Below are 21,749 nucleotides of genomic sequence, written 5' to 3'. Positions count from 1 at the left end.
GAAGGTTCATACTTGTACTATGCTCTGTGTACAAAGCCTATTTTTTGGAATGCCTCTGGGTGATTAAGACAAGTTATGGGTACCTCATTCCACAACTCCATGAAATCATTCTTCTAATGTGAACATTAGAGAAAGGTTTCATGGTGCAGTGAATGCCAGTTATTGCTGGTTATTGTTATCAGTTGCTTATTAAAATCAAAAATGAAAATCCAAAACCATTTATATTATACTGTATGTAAATTCTGCTACTTTCTATTGTCATACTGCTGTTTATTGTTGTCATTTTTCATTTCAATTAAGAGAAAGATGTCTTCCAGAATACCTAAGTCTGTGTATAAGTCAGAAATTTGTTGATTATTTTCAATCCACCCTGACCAACCCAAATAATGTTTGAACTTGTCCCTTGTAGTGTGAATATGGTACCCTCTAATGGTAACTTCTAATCCCTACCAAGTCTGTAGCTTTCAGAAAAAGTAGGTGAATGCCTGTACATAAAAGCACGTGAACAATCAATAAAATGGTTTTGCTATCAAGTTATATGTTTGGGGAAATGAGCAATCTAATCCACTATTGTAAAGTTTTGCAACAATGTATGACAAGTTATTGCTGTTTAATTGCACTGTCAAACACTTGAAGTTTTCCCACAAGTGATTATGTGATCTCACAGTGTATGTGCAGTACTGTATCCACTGTCTGCTTTTGACTTGAGTTTAGTTTGCAACTGACACCCACTGAGAATTGAACAGTGATTTATTTTTTCTTAGAAAAGAAATGTTGCAAAAATGTAGTGATTTAAGTTTGAGTGAAAAGAACAAAATTCTAAGTGCTTAGATCCCTTAGCTAAGTGTAGTCAGACAGAAGCAGCATTAACACTGTTTCACAGCCTCTTTAGTGTAAACTTTTAAAGAATAGAAAACCTCATGAATTAGGAGTGATTAAGAATGACAATCTGAACAGGAAAAGAAAAAGATATAGAAAGAATGAACTTGTGGAAGTGCTTCTGAGATGGTTTACAAATGCAACATTAAAAAATGCTCCTACCAATAGAAATATCTATGGGGAAAAGATGAAGAGTTTGCAAATGAACTCAGTGTAAATGATTTTAAGCCTACAAATGGCTGGCTAAGTAGGTGAAAGGCGAGAAACAACATTGTTTACAGAAAACTTCATGGAGAAAAACGAGACTCGGATACAGGTTCAGCACAAAAATGGGTGGAAAGTGTTTACCTAATTAATTGGAAGAATTTAATCCTGATTGTATTTTCAACACTGATGAAACTGGTGTTTATTTTACAGCAATTGCTGACCATACTTTATTATTCAGAAGTGAACATGTGATAGGCACACAATTAATAAAAATAATAAGTTTTTCATAAGTGGGAAAAGTAAGCATCCACTTGTCTTCAGAGGGACAAGAAACTTGCCAGTTGAATACAAGTGCAACACAAATGCATGAATGACAAATTTTTGTTGACTTTGTGAGGGAATGGAACAGAGAATTATAGCAAGTCAGTTAAAAAAAAAATTGCATTTACCATAGCCTACAAATACCTGTACAGCTCATCTGAATGCAGTTGAACAACATAAAACTTTCATTTCTTCCAACAAATACAACATCCACTGTGGATGGATGGATCCACTTTGGATCAAGGAAGCAAAGTTTTTCAAAACATTGTATAGGAGTGCAATGCAATGAAAAATTATTGTAGAAATTGAAAAAAGTAATGATGCTCAAACTAAGGATATAGCAAAAAGAATTAACTTATTAGATGTGGTGCATGTTATGGCTAGTGTCTGGAATTGAATTTCCAAACAAACAATCAAAACCTGTTTTTGCAAATCCAAATTTATTCAGCCAGATGTTTTGATAAATATTGAAGAAAGCAGTGCAGTGCCAACATAGTATACCAGTAAGTCATTTAATATTACGCAAAGTTTTGACAAGTGGATAAAAATCATTGAAAATCTTTTAACAATAGGTGATCTATAGTCAATAGTATTATTGTTATTATTAGTGGCATATAATGCAAGGAAGCAAGCTTATAAAGTATTAGCAAAAAAAAACACCAACTCCCACATCACTTGTCCACCCCCTCCAATAATTTGTCTAATTTTTCCTTGCATTTATTCAAACTCCCCATTTCCACAAAAAAAATGGAAGTTTGTTCCAACAATCAACTACCTGCTAGCCAAAGGCAAACCTACTCACATCAGTAATGCAACTATCCTTCCTCAATTTGAATTTATGAACCCTTATGTGTGTAGTCTGAGGAAGAATGCCATCATTACTGAATCTATTAAAAGCCTTAAACTCCTCAATCAGATCACCTTGCAGGTGCCTAGTCCCAAGATACTGCAATTTGAAGAACTGAAGCCTGGTGAAGGGAAACAAAAGGGTGGTAAGACCACCCTTTTGTTTCCCTTCACCAATCTCGTTGCCTTTCTCTGCACCCATTCCAGCAGATTCCCATCCTTCCTAAAATGAAGCCACCAGACCTGTTAATATTATTATTATTAGCCATATAGCGCAAGGAAGCCTGGGGCTTATGTTGCACCAGCCAAAAAAAAAAGTTGCTGAGTTACACTGAGAGAGAGAGAGAGAGAGAGAACAAGAGTCAAAAGTAGAAGGGAATTACCAAGAAAGAGAAAAATGATTTGTGTAACTTTCACATCCATTTATGTATACTTTATTCAATACATTAAATTAGTACAGTATATACAAAACTTATATATACTCTTGCATCCTTTACGTGCATCTGTCATACCCGATTTATTAATCTTTTTTCATTGAAACCATTTCATCAACAGAATACCTCTTCATCATATGTAACTTTTTAAACATTTCCTTTAAGAGGTTACAATCAAGAAAGGAGCTTAGAGGGGAACATGCATTCTGTGTGTTATCAGACACTCAGTCTAAAACACTGATGGATCCAATATCTTCCTATCTCAGAAGATTTAGGAGAAGTCTGGTTGGCCTGCCTCCCTAAAATCCACTCATGCACACCTTCTTGATGGTAAGCCCTGTTATGTTACTTGGTGGCAATGAATGTGTAGAATGGTTCTCTTCAAGACGCCTGGTCAGTGTAAAGAGGAAAAGACCAAACCCTCCAGCACATGACAGCACAACAAAACAAATGGCCCTCAGTCCCATGGCTTCCACTCCCCCCCCTTACGGCAGCGAGAGGATCAGGTGGAAGAAGAGGGTGCTAAGAATCTCTGGGTACAACCAGACTGCCATGCATGGAAACTGAACTTGGCCTGTTACAATGTAAGATCGCTCATCGGTGAAGACAGGATATTAGAGATGGAAAAGGATTTATAAAACGTTAATTTTCTAATCAAGTGGAAATCTGCTGTACATCAATGGAAACAGTGAAAGGAGCGAAGGTGGAGTTCGCTTTCTGGTCCATAAAGATATAAAAAACAACATTTTGGAGTTCAAAAGTATATCACCAAGGGTGTCAAGACTACTACTCAGGATTCCTAAGAGGTACAAGCTAAGGGTTATAATGATTTATGCACCAACATCGAGCCATGATGATGAAGAGGTTGAAGAAATGTACACCGAAATTGAGTCTTCTAGATGAGCACAAAACCCACTACACTATCATTATGGGGGACTTCAATACTAAGGTTGGAAAGAGACAAAACAGCGCAGAAAGGGGAACTATAGCAAATTTTGGAACTGGTGAAAGAGATGAAAGACTTGTGGAATTTGCAGAATCTCGAGGAATGTCAGTAATGAACACTTTTTTCAAGAAAAGGGTGAACAGAAAGTGGACATGGAAGAGCCCAAATGGATTAACAACTAATGAAATTGACTTCATCCTCACTAACAGAATGTCGTGAATATTCTGTTATTTTTTCACTTTTGTAAGCATATCAATTTATAAATTGATAAATTTATTCAATTTATAAGCATATAAATTAAAAGCAAACGACAAAACCTTCCATGACAAGCGCATAGCACATACTGAGATATATCGTGAATGATGTTACTGTCCTCAACAAGGACAGTAATATCATTCACGGAATAGGAAGATCACAGAATAGTACGATACACACTTGATATAGACGTAAGAAAAGAAAGAAAAAAAAACTGGCTTGAGTAAATAATACAAAAGTTTTTGAGAAAACAGAAGAGGAGAAAAAGCAGTATGTATTGGAACTTAAGAACAAGTTTGAGCTTCTGCAGACAGCTCAGGACCAAGATATCAATGAAGAATATTACAACTTGCTGAAAGTGATAAAGTCCAAGAAACCTATAGGTAAAAAGAAATCCAAAGAAGAAAAAATTAGTCAAGAAACACTTGTCATGAGAACTGAACACAACAAATGAAGAGCAATATAAACACTGACAAGGAGAAAATTGAGTATACTGAGTTATGCAAAGCCATTAGAAAGAGACTCAGAGAGGACATAAGAAGATTTAACACAAGAAATGTAGAACAAGCATTAAGAGAAAACAAAGGATTTAAATCAGCAGTAACACAGAAAGACAAATGATACTGAAACTGGAGAATAGCGATGGTGCACTTATAAACAGCAGAGAAGACATAATTCAAATAGAAGAAGACTACTATATACAATTATACAAGGAGCGAGGGAATAATGCCAGCAGTGGGGAAGATGGATCGCAAATTAGTAACACATACGACATACCCGATATTCTTCCTGATGAAGTAGAACATGCATTGAAGAAAGAATCAGAAAGCCCCGGGGGAAGATGAAGTTACTGTAGAGTTGTTAAAATTGGGAGGAAGAGACATGGCACAAAAACTGGCAAGACTCCTCACAAAATGCATTAGAAAAGGTGTGATACCTAAGGAGTGGAATAATGCAACCATATTTTTGCTGCATAAGAAAGGAGATAAATCAGAAATGGAAATTATAGACCAATTAGCTTGTTGCCCCACATCTACAAGTTGTTCACAAGGGTCATTACTAACAGATTAGAAAGAATACTTGATGAGAATCAATCGAAAGAGCAAGCTGGCTTTAGGACAGGATTCTCAACTATGGATCACCTTCACGTAATGTCACAGCTAATGGAGAAAGCAAATGAATATAAAGCACCATTATGCCTGGCATTTGTGGATTATGAAAAGGCATAGATACCCCATATATACATAATAAGGTATAAGGTATGTTCGTGTCAGACGGCGACTAGGATTTCTCCCATCTCTGTGTGTGTTCGCTGTATCGAGGACAGTACAGTGTCAAGCCAGAGACTTGAAAGTGTATGGGCCATGTCTGTGCAGTGTGATGTGTTGTGCCCATTGTTTGTCCAGCTTATTGGCCGCCGGGCCCCTAATGGGGCCCGACGTTGCCCATACCTCGCCTTGTGGAGGCTAGCCGGGTGTCCAGAATCATGACAAGTTGATCCAGCAAGTCCTGCCACCTAGTTTCCTGGGATTTCAGAGGCTAACCTCAACATATACAGTAAACCCCCGCTATTCGCGGTCGCTGATTTAATATAAAATGAAACCTAAAAAAATGTGAATTTTAAATCGCCGTGAACATTTTCGGCATAAAAAAAAAAAAAACACGAGCGTGGCTAAAATCATCTTTCCCAGTCAAAACAGCGGTAGTGGGTGGGGGGGGGGGAGAGGGGTGACAAAATCGCGAGAGTGGATGTTTCTCGCTAATCCTTGTTCAGTATGTGCTATGCGCTTGTCATGGAAGGTTTCGTCGTTTGCTTTTAATTTATATGCTTATAAATTGAATAAATTTATCAATTTATAAATTGATATGCTTACAAAAGTGAAAAATCTACCGTTTTGCAGTGTGTTAGTGTAAACAGACTTTTTCGAGTGTATTAACAGTAGAAAGTGACTTTATTGTGGACAAATTCTTTTCTAACCCCTACAAAAATATGGCTACAAATAACAAGGGAATTGTGAAAAGATCAAAGAAGGTGATGACATTAGCGAGTAAAATTCAGTTATTAGACAAAATTTCTAATGGTGAAAGTGTCTCGTCAGTGGCAAAACATTATAAAATCAATAAGTCAACAGCACGATCAATCAAGAAATCGGAAGAAAAATATCTGCCGTTGTGTCTATGAAAACGCGCTAATTGCTTCAAAAATTTGCTATGTAACTCGTGATGTTAAATTAGAAAAAATGGGAAAAGCTTTAAATCTGTGGATAGAAGGCCGAACTCAAAATAAAATTCCCTTAATTTTACTCATCATTCGTGAAAAGGCAAAACGCCTTTATCAACACTTTAGCGAAACTGGTGATGGCACCAGCAGGATAAGTTTTTTAGCTATAGCAAAGGCGCTGGATTGAAAGATTTGTTTGAAATTTCTAATAAATATAACATTTAATATTAAATTGTTTCTTATTTTCATTTCGATGCCTTATGCTTGCATTTCACTATGTACTGTCTATGTACATAGTCATATTATGAAGGTACATATAATACATACATAGACAAAATTTTAGACTAGTTTTTCTTATATATTTCATACTTTGGAACGGAACCCCTTTATTACTATGGGAGCCATAACTCAGTATTTGCGGCATTTCTCAGGAACGTAACCCCCGCGAATAGCAAGGGTTTACTGTATTATGATTTTGCAGAAAACATATGAGAACACTACTTCCTTTATTAGACTAGACAAAGACAGTAGCAAATTTAAAATTGAGAAAGGAGTTCGACAAGGAGACAATATCTCCAAAGTTGTTTACTGCTGCCCTTGGGAAAGCTTTCAGAAGATTAGACTGGTCGCAGAAAGGAGTCAATGCGAATGGTGAGTACCTAAACCATTTATGATTTGCAGATAACACTGTGGTCATAAGCCACGATCCCAAAGAATTAGAGGAAAATCTTAATCAGTTATGCACAGTTAGTAAGGATTTTGGACTAAAGATGAATATGGCTAAAACAAAAGTAATGATGAACAAGTATGCCATAGAAAGGGATATAATGATTGAAGGAACAGAAATTGAAATGGTGGAGTTATATACTTATCTTGGGCATGCCATCAGCAGTAACAATGATAAATGGCTGGAAGTCAAGAGAAGAAAAATTTTGGATAGATAGCATTCAGGAAATACAGTCACATACTCAGGAGCAATATCCCAATTTGTCTGAAATGGTAAAATAATGAACCAATGTATACTACCCACCATGACTTACAGAAGTGAAACTTGGACACTCACCAAAAGAATGGAAGAGAAACTGAGAATGATACAGCAAAGAATGGAACAAATTCTACTGGGAATCAGACTGTTAGATAAAAAGAGAAACACATGGATTAGGGAGAAAACTCAAGTAAAGGACATTCTTATCAAAACTAAAGAACTAAAATGGTCTTGGGCAGGACACATAGCTCGAAGATACGATGACAGATGGACCAAGAGAATAACAGAATGGTACCGAAGAGGAGCTAGAAGAAAACCTGGAAGACAACGACAGAGATGGGCAGATGAAATTCATGAGTTTGTGGGTAGTAAATGGATGGCTATTGCACAAAACAGAAGCAACTGGAAAGTTGCTGGAGAGGCCTTCATCTTGTAATGGATTGATAATGGCTGATGATGAATCAATATTCATTAATATATATATAAAAAGAAAATTTTTATGTGGTTTATTTAAACAAAGTTTTCTGAATAACTTCTAGTCAGAAAACAAGTAAATGAATGTTCTGAATAAGAACTTACAACAATAAAACACCAGTACACAATTTAACTAATAATGTGCCTATCTTTAAAATAAAATATACATATATATATTCGAGACTTACCTGTAGGTCAGGAATATCCATAAGCTCTGCTGCTTCCATTAATTCTGAGAAATTAATGCAAGATTTTGGATCCAAAGTTCCAGTATACAAGAAACTACACAAAAGCATTTATTTAATTTCACAATATAAAACTGTTAAACAATCAAAAATACTTCCTTATTAGTAATACACAAAACTTCAGGTATTTAAATACTAGGAAAGATTTTACAAAAAATATGCATTATAATAATGCTTTCAGTATAATTAAGTTACCTTCTGATGCATTATGGCTTAGAATGATAAATAACCTTCTTCCTTGTGAGTATCACTTTTTTTTTTCCCCATTTCATCTATAAAAATCTTCACACATGCAAATTGGATGGATGTATTTGAAATAATCAAAGAAATGCACCATTTTAAGGCAAATTTGACATTCAAAAAATAAAGTAGCACTTTCTAAGTCGTAAATTAATAAATTTATACATATTTTTATAAAAACATTAGAAAACTACACAAAATATTTAAATATAAATAACATTTAGCCACGGCTACAACTTACAAAATAATAATAAAAGAAAAATTTAAAAAAAATGATAGTTCTACTTTCTTTACTCCTCTTTCCCTGTAATTTGAATTTATGCTCCCAAGTTCTGGAATTCTCCATAACAGTGAAAATTTTGTCTTCATTCGTTTTACTAACCTCTCTCAAAGCCTTATAAACCTAAATCAGATCACCTCTGAGGTGCCTGGTTGCCAAGCTCTGTAAGCCCACATATTCGGAGTAGTTCCTCATATGGTTTCCGATTATTTTGCTGATCTCACATTGCAAGTTACATTTACAAAGCAGAAATGTGGATGACTACATAAATCATAAAAAACTAAGAGCAGAAGCTTGAAAACTATCACAAACAATAAAAAGACAAGGTTGGGATAAAGTTTTTTAAATCTTTAGAATATGATATAACTGGTGCACAATGAATGGAATTCAAGATATTTAAAAAATTACAAATGGATGAAAATGACAAACTGAAGATTAATTGAATTCAAGAAGAAACACGGAGAAAACATTGCTCTTCACTATGAAACTCAGTAGAGATAGCTCCACAGAAAAGGAAACTACAGATGAAATAAACCTAGAACTACACATATAGGTTAGTGCAATGGCATCAGTTTAATTCATAGCCATCTAAAATAGTTGAATTGGCATCAATTTAATTATATCTCATATTGTGAATAACTATGAGTTTCCATGGTATTGCACTTCCTCAAATAAGTAACATTTCACCAGTGGAGAAGACTAATGTTACTTATTCTCAGCAGATACCACCAGTGGCACTGTTTTGAAGCTTATTGGCTTCTCACTGGTGGGTGGGCAGGTACCCTAGTGCTGCAATAGTGACAACCCAATTATGAAATATAACTCCACAATATGGTACCTGCCCACCCATCGACAAAGCAGCCCAAATGAAATTTCTCAGGCCACTATTGGGATTAACAAGACTACATCGCCAGAAAAACACATATACGGTCAATTTTGGTTATTTGGGACACATCGGGACTAGTGCATTTTGGCCTGATAAGCGGCTGCTACAATTATGCAAAGTTTCATGTAAATAGTTAAAAATACACCTTTATGATTGATTTTCTATACATTCAAATCACATTACAATGGACTCAGCATAGTAAAGTACTGTGCTATACAAGATGTAGTAAGCACCAGCCATTGTGATCACGTTTGTTAATTGAATTTTAATTCTATTAAACAGCGATTCTAATAAGCAAAAATAGGAGGAATATTATCCACAGGCTATAAAAGTAAAGATATATTAAACACAAATTTACACTTTATTATCTTCTCAAGTAAAAAATTAAATGATAGGTGAAAATCAGAAGAATATTTTCCACAGGCTAGCAAAATAAAGATAAATTTATGCTTAAATACATAGCTTAATTAATACGTACTGTAATATTTACATACTAACTAGTTGATATTTTCTGTTCACTAACATTTGTGGGTGGGTATTAAAATTTAAAACAGCAAAAAAGATATGCCATCAATAACAAAGAGCACGATACGTGCAAGTGAGAACAGAGTAACAAGTTACAAAGCTTAAAAAATAGGAATGAAGAGAAGATTCTGAAAATTTATTTTTTTATATGATTGAAGATTTCATGGAAGTGTAAACAAATTTCACCATAATAACCCACATAATTCCAGCTGTCGGTATAAGATCGAGTTTATAACAGATTCCACTAACAGAAAGGCCAGCTAAGGTAAAGAAAGCCTGCATGAGAAGCATGCAAAAGTTCAATGAAATTTACCAGTAAAAGTACTTTGCCATAATGGCATTTGTATTGTTGCTCGCTCGGTAAACAGATGGTGGGTGTTATCGGTCTGGAGTAGAAGTTGAATCCCATGGTAGCTTGAAACCCTCCCGAAGTGGAGGGGGGTAACCTGACCTTTTTTCTTTAGAATCACTAATTGAATCATGAACAGAGTCGTACTGGAAGTTCTAGTAAAAAATGTTTGCAACATAGTTTCACCGGTAAACTTTATTGAAGTTTGCTGTGCTTCTCGTGTGGGCTTCCTTTGCCTTTTTTTCCCCTTAATAAACAAATTATCCACTAGTCTACCAGTGATACTAAAGAAAAAAGGTCAGGTTACCTCCTCCACTTCGGGAGGGTTTCAAACTCCCATGGGATTTAATTTCTACTCCTGACCAATAACACCCATCGTCTGTTTACCGAGCGAGCAACAACACAAATGTCGTTACGGCAAAGTGCTTTTACCGGTAAATTTCATAGAACTTTTGCGTGCAGGCTTTCTTTACCTTTGCTGAAAGGCCCAATAAACAGGGGACTGCTAATTGTTTTTAGTTTTATGGTTGTGACCTCCAGAAATCCGACCAAACCACGTGGTATGGTCAGAGACAATCGTAGGGTAATCTAAAGTGCTGCGGTCTCCTGCCCCGATTAAAAGGCACATTGTCCCAATTAAGCGAAGTAAACTCTGGCTATTTTCTGAATTGGGTTCTGTTCTTTAAGATTTATCCCAAATAAATGGTGGCCCCAATTAATCAGTGGCCCAAATAACCGGAATCCACTGCATAAGAGAAGAATAAACACCCCCAACATAACAGATAAAATAGAGAATTATCAGTTAAAATGGAAAGAACATGTAGAAAGAATGAGTAGGACAGATTACCAAAATTAGCAATGAATTACAAACCTACTGGAAAAAGAAACAGAGGGAATCCCAAAACGAGATGGGTTGAACAGTTCTTTGAAGAGTTAATGGTACAGGCTTCATAGTCTAAAATCCACTAAGTTCAGGAAGAAGAACAAGACTTCTGTTTCTGTCTAAATAAAATTGACAAAAGTGGAGATCACTGCTGTTGACTATAACTAGAGATATAACTTATATATTAACTCCAGGGGCAAACATCTGGTGAGTATGGGCTTGGCACACCCAGGGTCCTGAGCTGGATATCATCATTCTTCTCTTTCTTGGTGATTCCCTTCTACTTTTGTCACTCTCTCTCTCTCACTCTCTCTCTCTCTCTCTCTCTCTCTCTCTCTCAAGGTAACTTGGGAATTATTTTTTAGCTGGTGCAGCATAAGCCTAGGGCTTCATTCCACCATATAATTAATAATAATAATGATAATAGCATGGAAAATAATAATCCAAAATCATGTTGTCACCCAAAAGATAACTCAATAAGTTATCTACCTTGACTATAAATATGCTTGATATATATAAAACAACTGTACTTTTATCGTACTTTCATAAATGTCTAATTATTTACACAGGTCCAGCTTGATGGTGAAGAATGAAACATTTAAAGTAGCCAATCCAGAGGAAAAGATCACAGTTACAAAACTGAATCATCATACTACATCAAATTTTGAACAAAAGAAGGAAAGGGACCTAGTTATTTGAAATATGGAGTTGTATTGAAGGAAATCTGAATACAACCCCGGATTTCAAGTTGCAGCTGAGAGGAACTGCCAATACCTGAAGAAACATTAAGCGACAGATTAAAATCACCTACGTATGATATGCAATCAGAGGATTAAAACGAAAATGAACAAAATGCATTCAATCTGCTAATTAACAGGAGAGGAAGAGCAGACTGTGATCATAAGACTCTATTATGATGATGTAGAGCAGATATCATTTTAAGGGCACAAAAGGTGATATTGTTGTACCCGTTGGCACTATTGATATTAAGAATAAGAGAATGGCAGAATTACTTAACAAGTACAGGTCAATGTTGTAAAAAGCCATCATTTAGGGTTAAATTTGAGGTGTGTGCAATTCTGCCAAGACACGACAGGAGGGAGTATATGATGAGAGCCTTGTCAATCGATTCGGCCCTGGAGAGACTGTGCAAGGCTCATGCGGTGGAATTTTTTTCAGTCTGATCTGTGCTTGCTAACAGGAGAGACTGTTTCTATAGGAATGGGATACGCTTAAATAGAAAGGGTCCAAGGATATTTGCTGATGCTGTCGAGGCAGGGTAAGGTGGGTTGGAAAACTAGCTTGGGGGGGCATAAACCTGGACTAAAGATTCACAGTAGGCACTGGAAGAGGTGAAAGTGAATCTTGCGCTGCTCCCATTAGAATGAGCAGCAGCTTGAAAAACAAGGTGCAGGGATTTCAGAGACTGCTGGTAGTCATCGGTTAACAAGTAAATACATAGGCTGTGTTAGGGTAGATAAGAACAGGTGCATGTATACTTGTGTGCGTGCCAATGCTAGGAGTTGGGTAAATACATTGGATGAATTTGAAGTGTTGGTCAAAACATCAAAGGCAGATATTGTTGGGATATCAGAGAGGTGGTGTCACATAGATATAAGGAATGCAGAATTGCAATTTGGGGAGTACAATGTGTACAGAAAGCATAGACATGATAGGAAGAGAGGAGGGATCATGCTGCTAGTTAAGAAACACAAAATATAAATAAATGCAGCCAGTTGATATCAGTGGACAGTGCAATGTTGAGTCAGTTTGGTGTGACAAACACTGGCAAAGCATAACTGAGAGTAGGAGTGTGTTATAGGCCTAATGACTTGGATGAGTATAATGAACAACTGTACAGAGAAATAGCTTGCCAATAAATAAGATTGTCTTATGATGGGGAATTTTAATTTCCCAGATATTGACTGGAACTTTAGCACTGCTCACTAACACACTACCAAGGCTTTTGTGGATTTACTGGATGATTGTTTTTTACAGCAGCATGTTCAGGAGACAACTAAAGGGAGTAATACTCTTGATCTGATTATCAGTAGCGATTCTTCACGCATTAAGAATCTGCAAATAAAGGATACAATAGTTGGCAGTAATCACAGTCTGCTGATGTTGAATTTACTTGAAGATGTAACTACCATTAGGGGTAAAGGGAAGGGTTTTTGCTTTCATAAAGGTGACTATGGTGGTCTGAGATGTTATCTTTTTAATTTTGGTGATCTATAATTGATGTTTATTTAGTACCTCTATATAAAGAATAAAATTATTATAAGTATATAATAATTTTATATACTTATATAATAATTTCGTAAAGGTGACTACATTGGTCTGAGACAGTATTTAAATTCTATACAGTGGGACCAACTGATGATGTTACCATCAAATTAAAAATGGGAAGCATTCAAAAAATTAATCTTGGAAGCTACTAGTCTTTTCATACCAACTAAGAAACATTATTCAAGGTTTAGGCCTAAATGGAAGTCAGATGAACTAATGAGACATAGTAGTGAAGAAAAATGCATGCGATACATATAAATTAACAGGTGATACAGAAGCCTATGGTAGATATAAGCCGGTCTGTAATCAAGTCACAAAGGAAGTTAGGCAGGCAAAGGCACATTATAAGAAATCTTTGGCAAAGAATGCAAAGAAAAACAGCAAACAGTTCTTTACTTATGTAAACTACAGAAGGAAGGGGATCAATCAGATTGGTCCACTGGATATTGTTGGTTCAACTGTCGATGATCCTGCTCAGGTAGCTAGCAAACTGAATGAGTATTTTGCATCTGCATTTACACACGAGTTATTCATGGAGGGGAATGCCAGAGGTGTATTAAACTCTGGCAGTCAGCTAAATGATTTTGTAATAACTGAGAGCAAAGTGGAACAGAAACTGTTGAAGATAAACATAAGAAATGCAGCTGGGGTTGATGGGATCTGTCCAGTTATATTAAAGAAGGCAGCAAAGGAAGTAAGCAAACTCTCAGTCATAATCATGAGTTTCCTTGGACTCCAGATAGGTACCCATGGACTGGAGGATGTTCAAACGTGACCCCAATTCACAAAGGAGGATCAAAGGGTGACAAAAGTAATTACAGACCTGTTAGTTTAACTTCGGTTCCAAGGAAATTAATGGACGCACTGGTCAAAGAAATACTGCAGGATCATCTAGACAAGACTTTGGTTATACTTCAGGCACAGTATGGGTTTATTAAGGGGAAGTCTTGCCTGACCAATTTGATTGGACACTATGATGTGGTTACAAAGGAACTGAATGCAAAGAATAATTTTGATAAAATATACTTGAATCTTAGCAAGGCTTTTGATACTGTTGCACATGGAAGACTGCTGTTCAAATTGGAGCAGTGTGGCGTTGGGGGCAAATTGCTGCTATGGATAAAGGGATTGTTGAGTGGGAGAAGACAGAGAGTGGTAATCAATGGACACTGCTCTTTGTTGACTAATGTTATGAGTGGAGTCCCCCAGGGTTCATTGTTGGGTCCATTGTTGTTTTCTGTATTTATTCATGATATTGATGAAGGTATATCAGGCTTAATGTCTACATCTGTAGATGATACGAAGGTTGGCATGGTTGTTAATGACACTAATGACAGTACCTACTGCAACAAGATTTAGAAAAGTTGAGCAGAGAGGCTGAGAGGCAGCAACTGAAGTTTAACATTGACAAATGTAAAGTACTGCATATGGGTAGCAATAACCCCAGAGTAACGTATCAACTGTGTGGTACTACACTCGGGGTGGCAGAGAATGAAAAGCGCATGTGGGGGTAATTGTGCAATCAGATATGAAGTTTTCTGGGCAGTGCAGACAGTCTGCAAGAGTACCTCATGATGTCTTGTCAATGATATACAGGAATTTTTCTAGCAGGGATAACGAGGTGATTATCCACTTGTATAAGGCAATGGTTAGGCCACACCTCGAGTACTAAATACAGGTCTGGAGGCCACATTTTCAGAAGGATGTAGAGCTGCTGGAACGAGTACAGAGAAGAGCAACAAGATTAGTGAATTGATCAAAGGGTTCCTCTTACGAAGAAAGGCTTAAGTTTTGTAAATTACAGTGTCTGAAGACTAGGCACCTGCAAGGTGATCTGATTGAGGTGTCAAGGCCTTGAATAGTTTGAGCAAGCTCAATGCTGATGGGATTCTTCCTCTTGCCCAGATTAATCACCTGAGGGGACATAAATTCAAATTGAGGAAAGACAGTTGTAAAATAGATGTGTGGAAATTTGCCTTTAGCTAACGGGTGGTTGATTTCTGGAAAGAAACTTCCATCTGTTGTAAAAGTGGACAGCTTAAGTAAATTCAAGGCAGAACTAGACAAACATCTGGAGCAAATTGGATGGGTGGAATGGGAATTTTATTTATTTATTTTTTTTTTGGCCGATGCTGTATACCCTTACTTTCTTACATCATATGCATCTACTAATGCTAATAAAACCAACTATCTAAAAACTGAAATACAAACAGCAGTGGCATCAAAACCAGGAAAACTCTGCAAACAAATCAATTACCTTAGTGGGGGGGAAAAAAGACACTCCCATCTATTTTAAATTTATGAGAAGCACTAAATATATTTAAACCAAAATGACAGCTAAGACTTGTAAATTCTGAACAGTCGTATTCCAGTTACAGCAAGAAAATCATACTGATTAGAGAACAGGTAACCAATAAGTGCTGGCAATTTATTATTTATATGCTTCTTGCATTCTAAAAAAAAACTGAAAAATGCCAATTTTCAGAATCAAACTAAGTACAGAGGGACCACAATCCAATTCCTGCACAAAATATCCAGGGTGTTTAATTTCAGAAATTAGTACTTAGTATTAGTAATTGCCATATGGTGCAAAGCCTAAGGCTTATGCTGCACCAGCAAAAAAAGAAAAAGTAAAAGTAAAATAGTGTATAAAATAAATAATAAAAAAAAGGAAATAAACCTACGCATTTCCTAGTTATCCATCTCTGGAGGTAACTATCCAGCTGACCTTTGAATGTCCCCAAACTGTCAGCCTCAACCACCCACGTAAGTAACTTATTCCAGTAATTTATGACTTGCAGGCTAAAATGAAACTTCTACAATCCAGTCTAAACTTCTCCCCACCCCCATAACTTGAATTTATGGACCCTAGTTCTAGGATCATTTATAACCTTGAAAATTTCATCCTCATTCATTTTACTTTTGCCGGTCAGAGTCTTAAACACCTCAATCAAGTCTCCTCTAAGGTGCCTAGTTTCCAAGGTGTGCAATCCATATATTCAAAGTCTTTTCTCATTTGGACGTCCTTTTGCCGATCTCACCAAACTAGTTATCCATCTTTGGACCCTTTCAAGAAGCTCAATGTCTTTTTTTAGGTGCACTCTCCATACTATCTTCCCTATTTTGCTATATTAAAGCATAGCTGTTTGTTTGTTTGTTAGTTGGTTTTTAGGAGCATTAGCAACTAAAGCCATATTGCTCCGGGATATGCGGCAGTCATTCCCTGACCTTTCCGCATCCTCCGTATTTGGTGGGGACGGGCTCGAACCCCGGTCTAATCAAGAAGCGTGTGCTATGCACTGCTGCTCCTTCCCACCTGGCTAAGGAGGCGCCTAAAGCATAGCTGCCACTTCTCTAACCATCCCTGAAGTCTATCTAGGTCACTCTGAACAAGCTCTGCTTGGCAGCGATCATTAACTAGTTTACCAATCTTTACATCACCTGCAAATTTAGATATCACACCCTCTATCCCTTCATCGATGTCATGTAAGAAAATCAAAAACAATAACGGTCCCAATACTGATCCTTGGGGAATCCCCACTTCTTACATTAACCCAATCTGAGGAATAACCATTTATCACAACCCTCTACCTCCTTCCCTGAAGCCATCCTGCTATCCATCTAAGGATTTTCTCTGTTATTCCAATCTATTGCAACTTATAAAGTAACCGCTCACTTAGGACTGAGTCAGTCAAATGCTTTGCTGAAATCTAAATAAACAATGTCGAAATTATTCCCTAAATCCAGCTCATGAGTGACCTGTCAAAACAGCTAACTATATTTGTTAAACATGATTTTCCCTTTAACAAAATCATGCTGTGTATCCTTCAGAATTCTATTTCTATCTAAATGATCCTGAATTTGCCTCCATGATTTTCCCTACTACTGAAGTTAGACTGACCGGTCAGAAATTTACCATTACATTCTTAGAACCACCTTTATGTATTGGCAATACATTGGCACTTTTTCAATCCAACAGAAATGATAAATATAGTGAAAATACTATGAACAATGAAAGCCACTGGAAACCAGACACAAGAAAGGCTTTAGAATAAGAAACCCATATAAAACGAAATACAAACCAAAGTGCAAACAATGCAAAATCTACAAACTGTGATAATAGAGAAACAGACTTTCACTTACTACACCATCTAGTAGCCGATGAAGGTGAATAAAAAGATATGTGCATTTCAAGTGGCAGAAGCCTTCATCAGATTTGTAATGTTATCAATTATGTGTGATTGAATTATGGTTCCTATGAATTGGATAAAGGCTTAAAAGGTGGATTTTCAAATATTAAAATGCTGAAAATACTCAATAAGAATGTGTTCGATGTTTTTGACAATGAAGTTCCTCCCATAAGAAGAAAGAGATGAGTGAGATAAAAATGACTGATATGGAGTCTTGTCAGAATCATTTCTCACCTATTTCATCTGAAACTAAATATTCAAAACTGCACATTTTTCTTTATTTTTATCTGCAGTTTATTACTTACTTGAGTTTGACACAACTGAGGCCAATGATTTCTGCATGCAGCTTTTCTGTTTTCTTATAATCTGAATAGGACAACAAAAGATGATGGAACAGACGAAGCACCAGGTTGTATAGAAGCATGGTCCACGTGTCCACTGCCTACGATGCAGAAATGACTTAGCATCCAGGAAAAAAAATCAGTCTTTCAAGAAACAAACTATTACAACACTTTATACACACCACAATAAATATTTTACTAATATAAGCATCATGTTACAAGCTATATACTAGGTCCTTGTTCACATATATATGAACAAGGATCCAGCATAGGGTTTGTAATAGTTCATTTCTTGAAAGATTTACCCATGAGAAAAAAAAGTCCCATTTAGAAGACATAGAAAGACATGATTAAGGTCACGGTCCGTTTCATTTTTGGGAGTGGCATAACCTAGGTCAAATCTGTTTCAGAATGGGATAGGGGGAAGGGAAATTAAGACTGGATGTCAGTAAGTGCACTTGAGAAAGCTGTATACATTAGAGCTTGTTTAATACTGCAATTGCATATGCTGTCTAAGACCGATTTTATTGCATACCATTCTGCTATGTAGATACTGCATTCTATCAGAAGAGAAAATGCAACTTAAAAACTGAAAGAAACTACCAAAGCACCCACAGCTTATCTGTTTTTTGAGCTATTTGTAGAGATAAGTTTTTGACAAGCACTACAATAGTTGAAAATCAGATACAGCTGTGGGTGCTTCGGTAGTTTTGGACTCACACCAGATCTGGTGTGGGGTCCAAAACTACCAAATGAGGGTCCTTAAAAGCTGGTGTGAATCTGTAGTGGAAACATCCCAGAGGCATGTGTTGAAAACAAACATTCGAACTGTGCAGAAGCTCTACAGGATGATTTCATTAGGTTTACTATGGTATAGCACAGTTGAGAAACTCAAATAGAAATGTCCAAATGAGATGAAACTGAATTCTTCTGATTTTTGCCATGTTTAATTATATAGCATAGTTTTCCTGCTGAGGTAAAAAGACAGAGAGAAATGCAGGATGGCATTCAGGTGTAGTAAACAAGTAATTCCAGAAGAGTTATAGATTGGAGATCATAATCAAAATGGGACTTTATATCAACATTGCACATTGCTGACACTCTTAGAATGTTCAGTTTATTTAGATGTCAAACTTAGAAGCACTCATGGAATACACAGACAATTCTCAAAGAATTATTGAGCAGCCCACACAAACACTTCTTGGAGGGAATACCAAACTAATGTGCACACCAATAGCATGAAGAAATATATTAAATAATCCACATATTTCCCTTTGCACAAAAATATGAGATCTCATAACCATCAATATCAGGGTTATGAATTTTATTTTATATTAGTATATCACCAGAGTATTCATATAGGTTATGTGAAATTTGACACCTGAAAGGGCCACAGTACAACTGTCTCAAGACTGCATATGACCTTGTAGCTGGCAGTGTAATGTATCTAATTCAGACAAAACAATGCAAAGAAAAGCAAAAACATCTACAGTAAAGTTAAATTTAGTAACAGGTCCAACAGATACAAGTTATCAAAAGGGATCAGATTGTTTTTTTAAATATATTTCTGGATCAGGATGTAGTCCGTATTTTTTTTTTTTAAAGACGTGAACTGTTAATTTTTCTTCTGTTATATGATAGTCATTCCATGGTGTTGCACATGATTCCATTTTGGCTACAGAAATGTGAAGTTGTTATTCAACATTTGCAACTTAAAAGAGATGAGACTGTCGCATACCTATACTTTCAATTGTGTTTGGAATGGCATGTATCATGCTGGAATTCTTAGCAAATAATGTTTTACTCATTATGGATTCCTGTGAATACACCTGAATTGAACACAATTGGATAAAAGATTTGATATGAACATGATATGTCCTGATATACAGGAAGCTTTGGATTAATTACAGTAATTGGCTGAGTAAACCAAAAGTAAAAGGTGTGAAGAATATTGTCAAATCAAATACTGAAAATCCTTTGATAACAGAGCCTTATTCAAATAATAGCATTAATATGAAAATAATTGCCTACACTTTACAGTTATGATAAATGATTACATTTATTCATTTAATATATTCTATACAAAATATTTTTGGGCCTCAGTATTTTTGGGTATACATAAATTCATTGGATATGGCATTTGAGATTGTTTTACTCATCCTTGTCTTTTTGTTCAATGGCTATTTTTAACTCCAAAATCCATACACTACCACTCAGATTGTACATTAAAATCTCTCTCTCTCTCTCTCTCTCTCTCCTCCTCTCTCTCCTCTCCTCTCTCTCTCTCTCTCTCTCTCCTCTCTCTCTCTCTCTCTCTCTCTCTCTCTCTTCTCTCTCTCTCTCTCTCATCTCTCTCTCTCTCTCTCTCTCTCTCTCTCTCTCTCTCTCTCTCTCTCTCTCTCTCCTCTCTCTCTCTCTCTCTCTCTCTCTCTCTCACACACACACACACACTCACACACAGTCTCACCCCAAAAGAAGCTATTAGTGATCTCCATAAACATCTTATTTTAAGATGTTTACAGCATTATCACAGCATTTTATATATTTAATAAAGCCTGGCTACTTTTCAAGGCTCACTCAACCTGACAGGCCTCAAATTGGGGCTGCAAGAAGAGTGGTCAGATTCAGTACCAACACCCATACCTGTTTAGAGGCGTGAAGACCAGCTTCCTTGAAACAGAACCAACAATAATTAAATATAAACTGATAAAGTAATACTTGAACAAACATCTTAAAACAAAATTCTAAAGTGGTCTTTTATTTCATTTAACTTAAAAGCATGCTAATCATTTACAAGAAACTAATTTCTCCTACCTCGCCCATATCTACAATTTTATCTCTTTTCTTGAAAAATCCAAAATGTCTTGTGATTCTATACTATCAGTTGATGTTGAATTTCTGAATGAAAATTATCTGTATTTAAACAAATTAGTTAATGTACGCAGTGCATTACGTTTTTTTTAACTTAAATAAAATGATTTTTCTTTTTCTGTGATTAAGAGAAGTGAAAAGTAAATATTGTTATCTCCTTGTGAATTAATTACTAAGATTATAACTTTAGAGAACATTGTTGTTATTTGGTTTTTAGGAGCATTAGCAACTAAGGCCATATTGCCCCGGGGATATGCAGTGGTCATTCCCTGACCTTTCCGCATCCTCCGTATTTGGTGGCTCACGGGCTCGAACCCCAGTCTAATCAAGGAGCTTGTGCTACGCACTGCTGCTCCTGCCCACCTGGCTACGGAGGCGCCCCTAGAGAACATTTAATACAGCTCTTAATTGAACCACTAAGTCCTCTAAACTTAGTGGTTCAATTTAATTACAACTGTATAATATTTATTACTCTTCTCCCACATACTTTTAATCTTATCTCTCACCTTTTCTCTCTCTCTATATATATATATATATACTGCATGCACCTCTTCAAGGGATACCACGTTCACTAGTCTTACATAAAAATACATGGGAAGCATGCACAGACTACCTAAAGCCAACAATTCTGAATTAAAACTACATTTATTCTACAAATTAATTTTTTCCATAAAAATTGTATGAAAAAAAGAAACAATAATTGTAGGATTTCTCTTTGTCCAATTTTAAATGCATTCAATAGTAAGAAAAAGTGGGTTTGTTTGTTGTTTGGTTTTTAGGAGCATTAGCAACTAAGGCCATACTGCTCCAGGATATGTGGTAGTCATTCCATGACCTTTCTGTATCCTCCGTATTTGGTGGTGACGGGCTCGAACCCCGGTCTAATCAAGAAGCATGTGCTACTTCCCAACTGGCTACGGAGGCGCCGGAGAAAAAGTGGGTGGGACATGCTGTATGAAGTAATGAAATTTTTGGATTTGGCGTGTTCATCATCACCTCAAAAGTCATCAATCATACTGCATGACGGAAGAGATGGGGAAGGGTTGACCAGAACTTAGCTCTAGAGACTAAACATGGGTTCC

General features: G+C 36.3%; 1 protein-coding gene across 4 annotated transcripts in view; it reads right to left on the bottom strand.

Annotated features, from left to right (window-relative positions):
• The window catches only part of RhoBTB (Rho-related BTB domain containing), a 388,644-nt gene that overhangs the window by 152,348 nt on the left and 214,547 nt on the right, over nt 1-21,749 (bottom strand). For all 4 annotated transcript variants that reach the window (XM_090374193.1, XM_090374190.1, XM_090374192.1 and 1 more), the window contains one exon: nt 7,757-7,850. In XM_090374193.1, coding sequence (XP_090230319.1) covers nt 7,757-7,850 — 94 coding nt within the window. The remainder of the gene's footprint in view (nt 1-7,756; nt 7,851-21,749) is intronic.

The sequence above is a fragment of the Mastigoproctus giganteus genome, chromosome 5, assembly GCF_048544385.1.
Source record: "Mastigoproctus giganteus isolate SK-2022 chromosome 5, ASM4854438v1, whole genome shotgun sequence".
NCBI classification, from domain to species: Eukaryota; Metazoa; Arthropoda; class Arachnida; order Uropygi; family Thelyphonidae; genus Mastigoproctus; species Mastigoproctus giganteus.
Note: the sequence above shows the minus strand (reverse complement) of the source record. Positions and strands in the feature narration are given on the sequence as shown.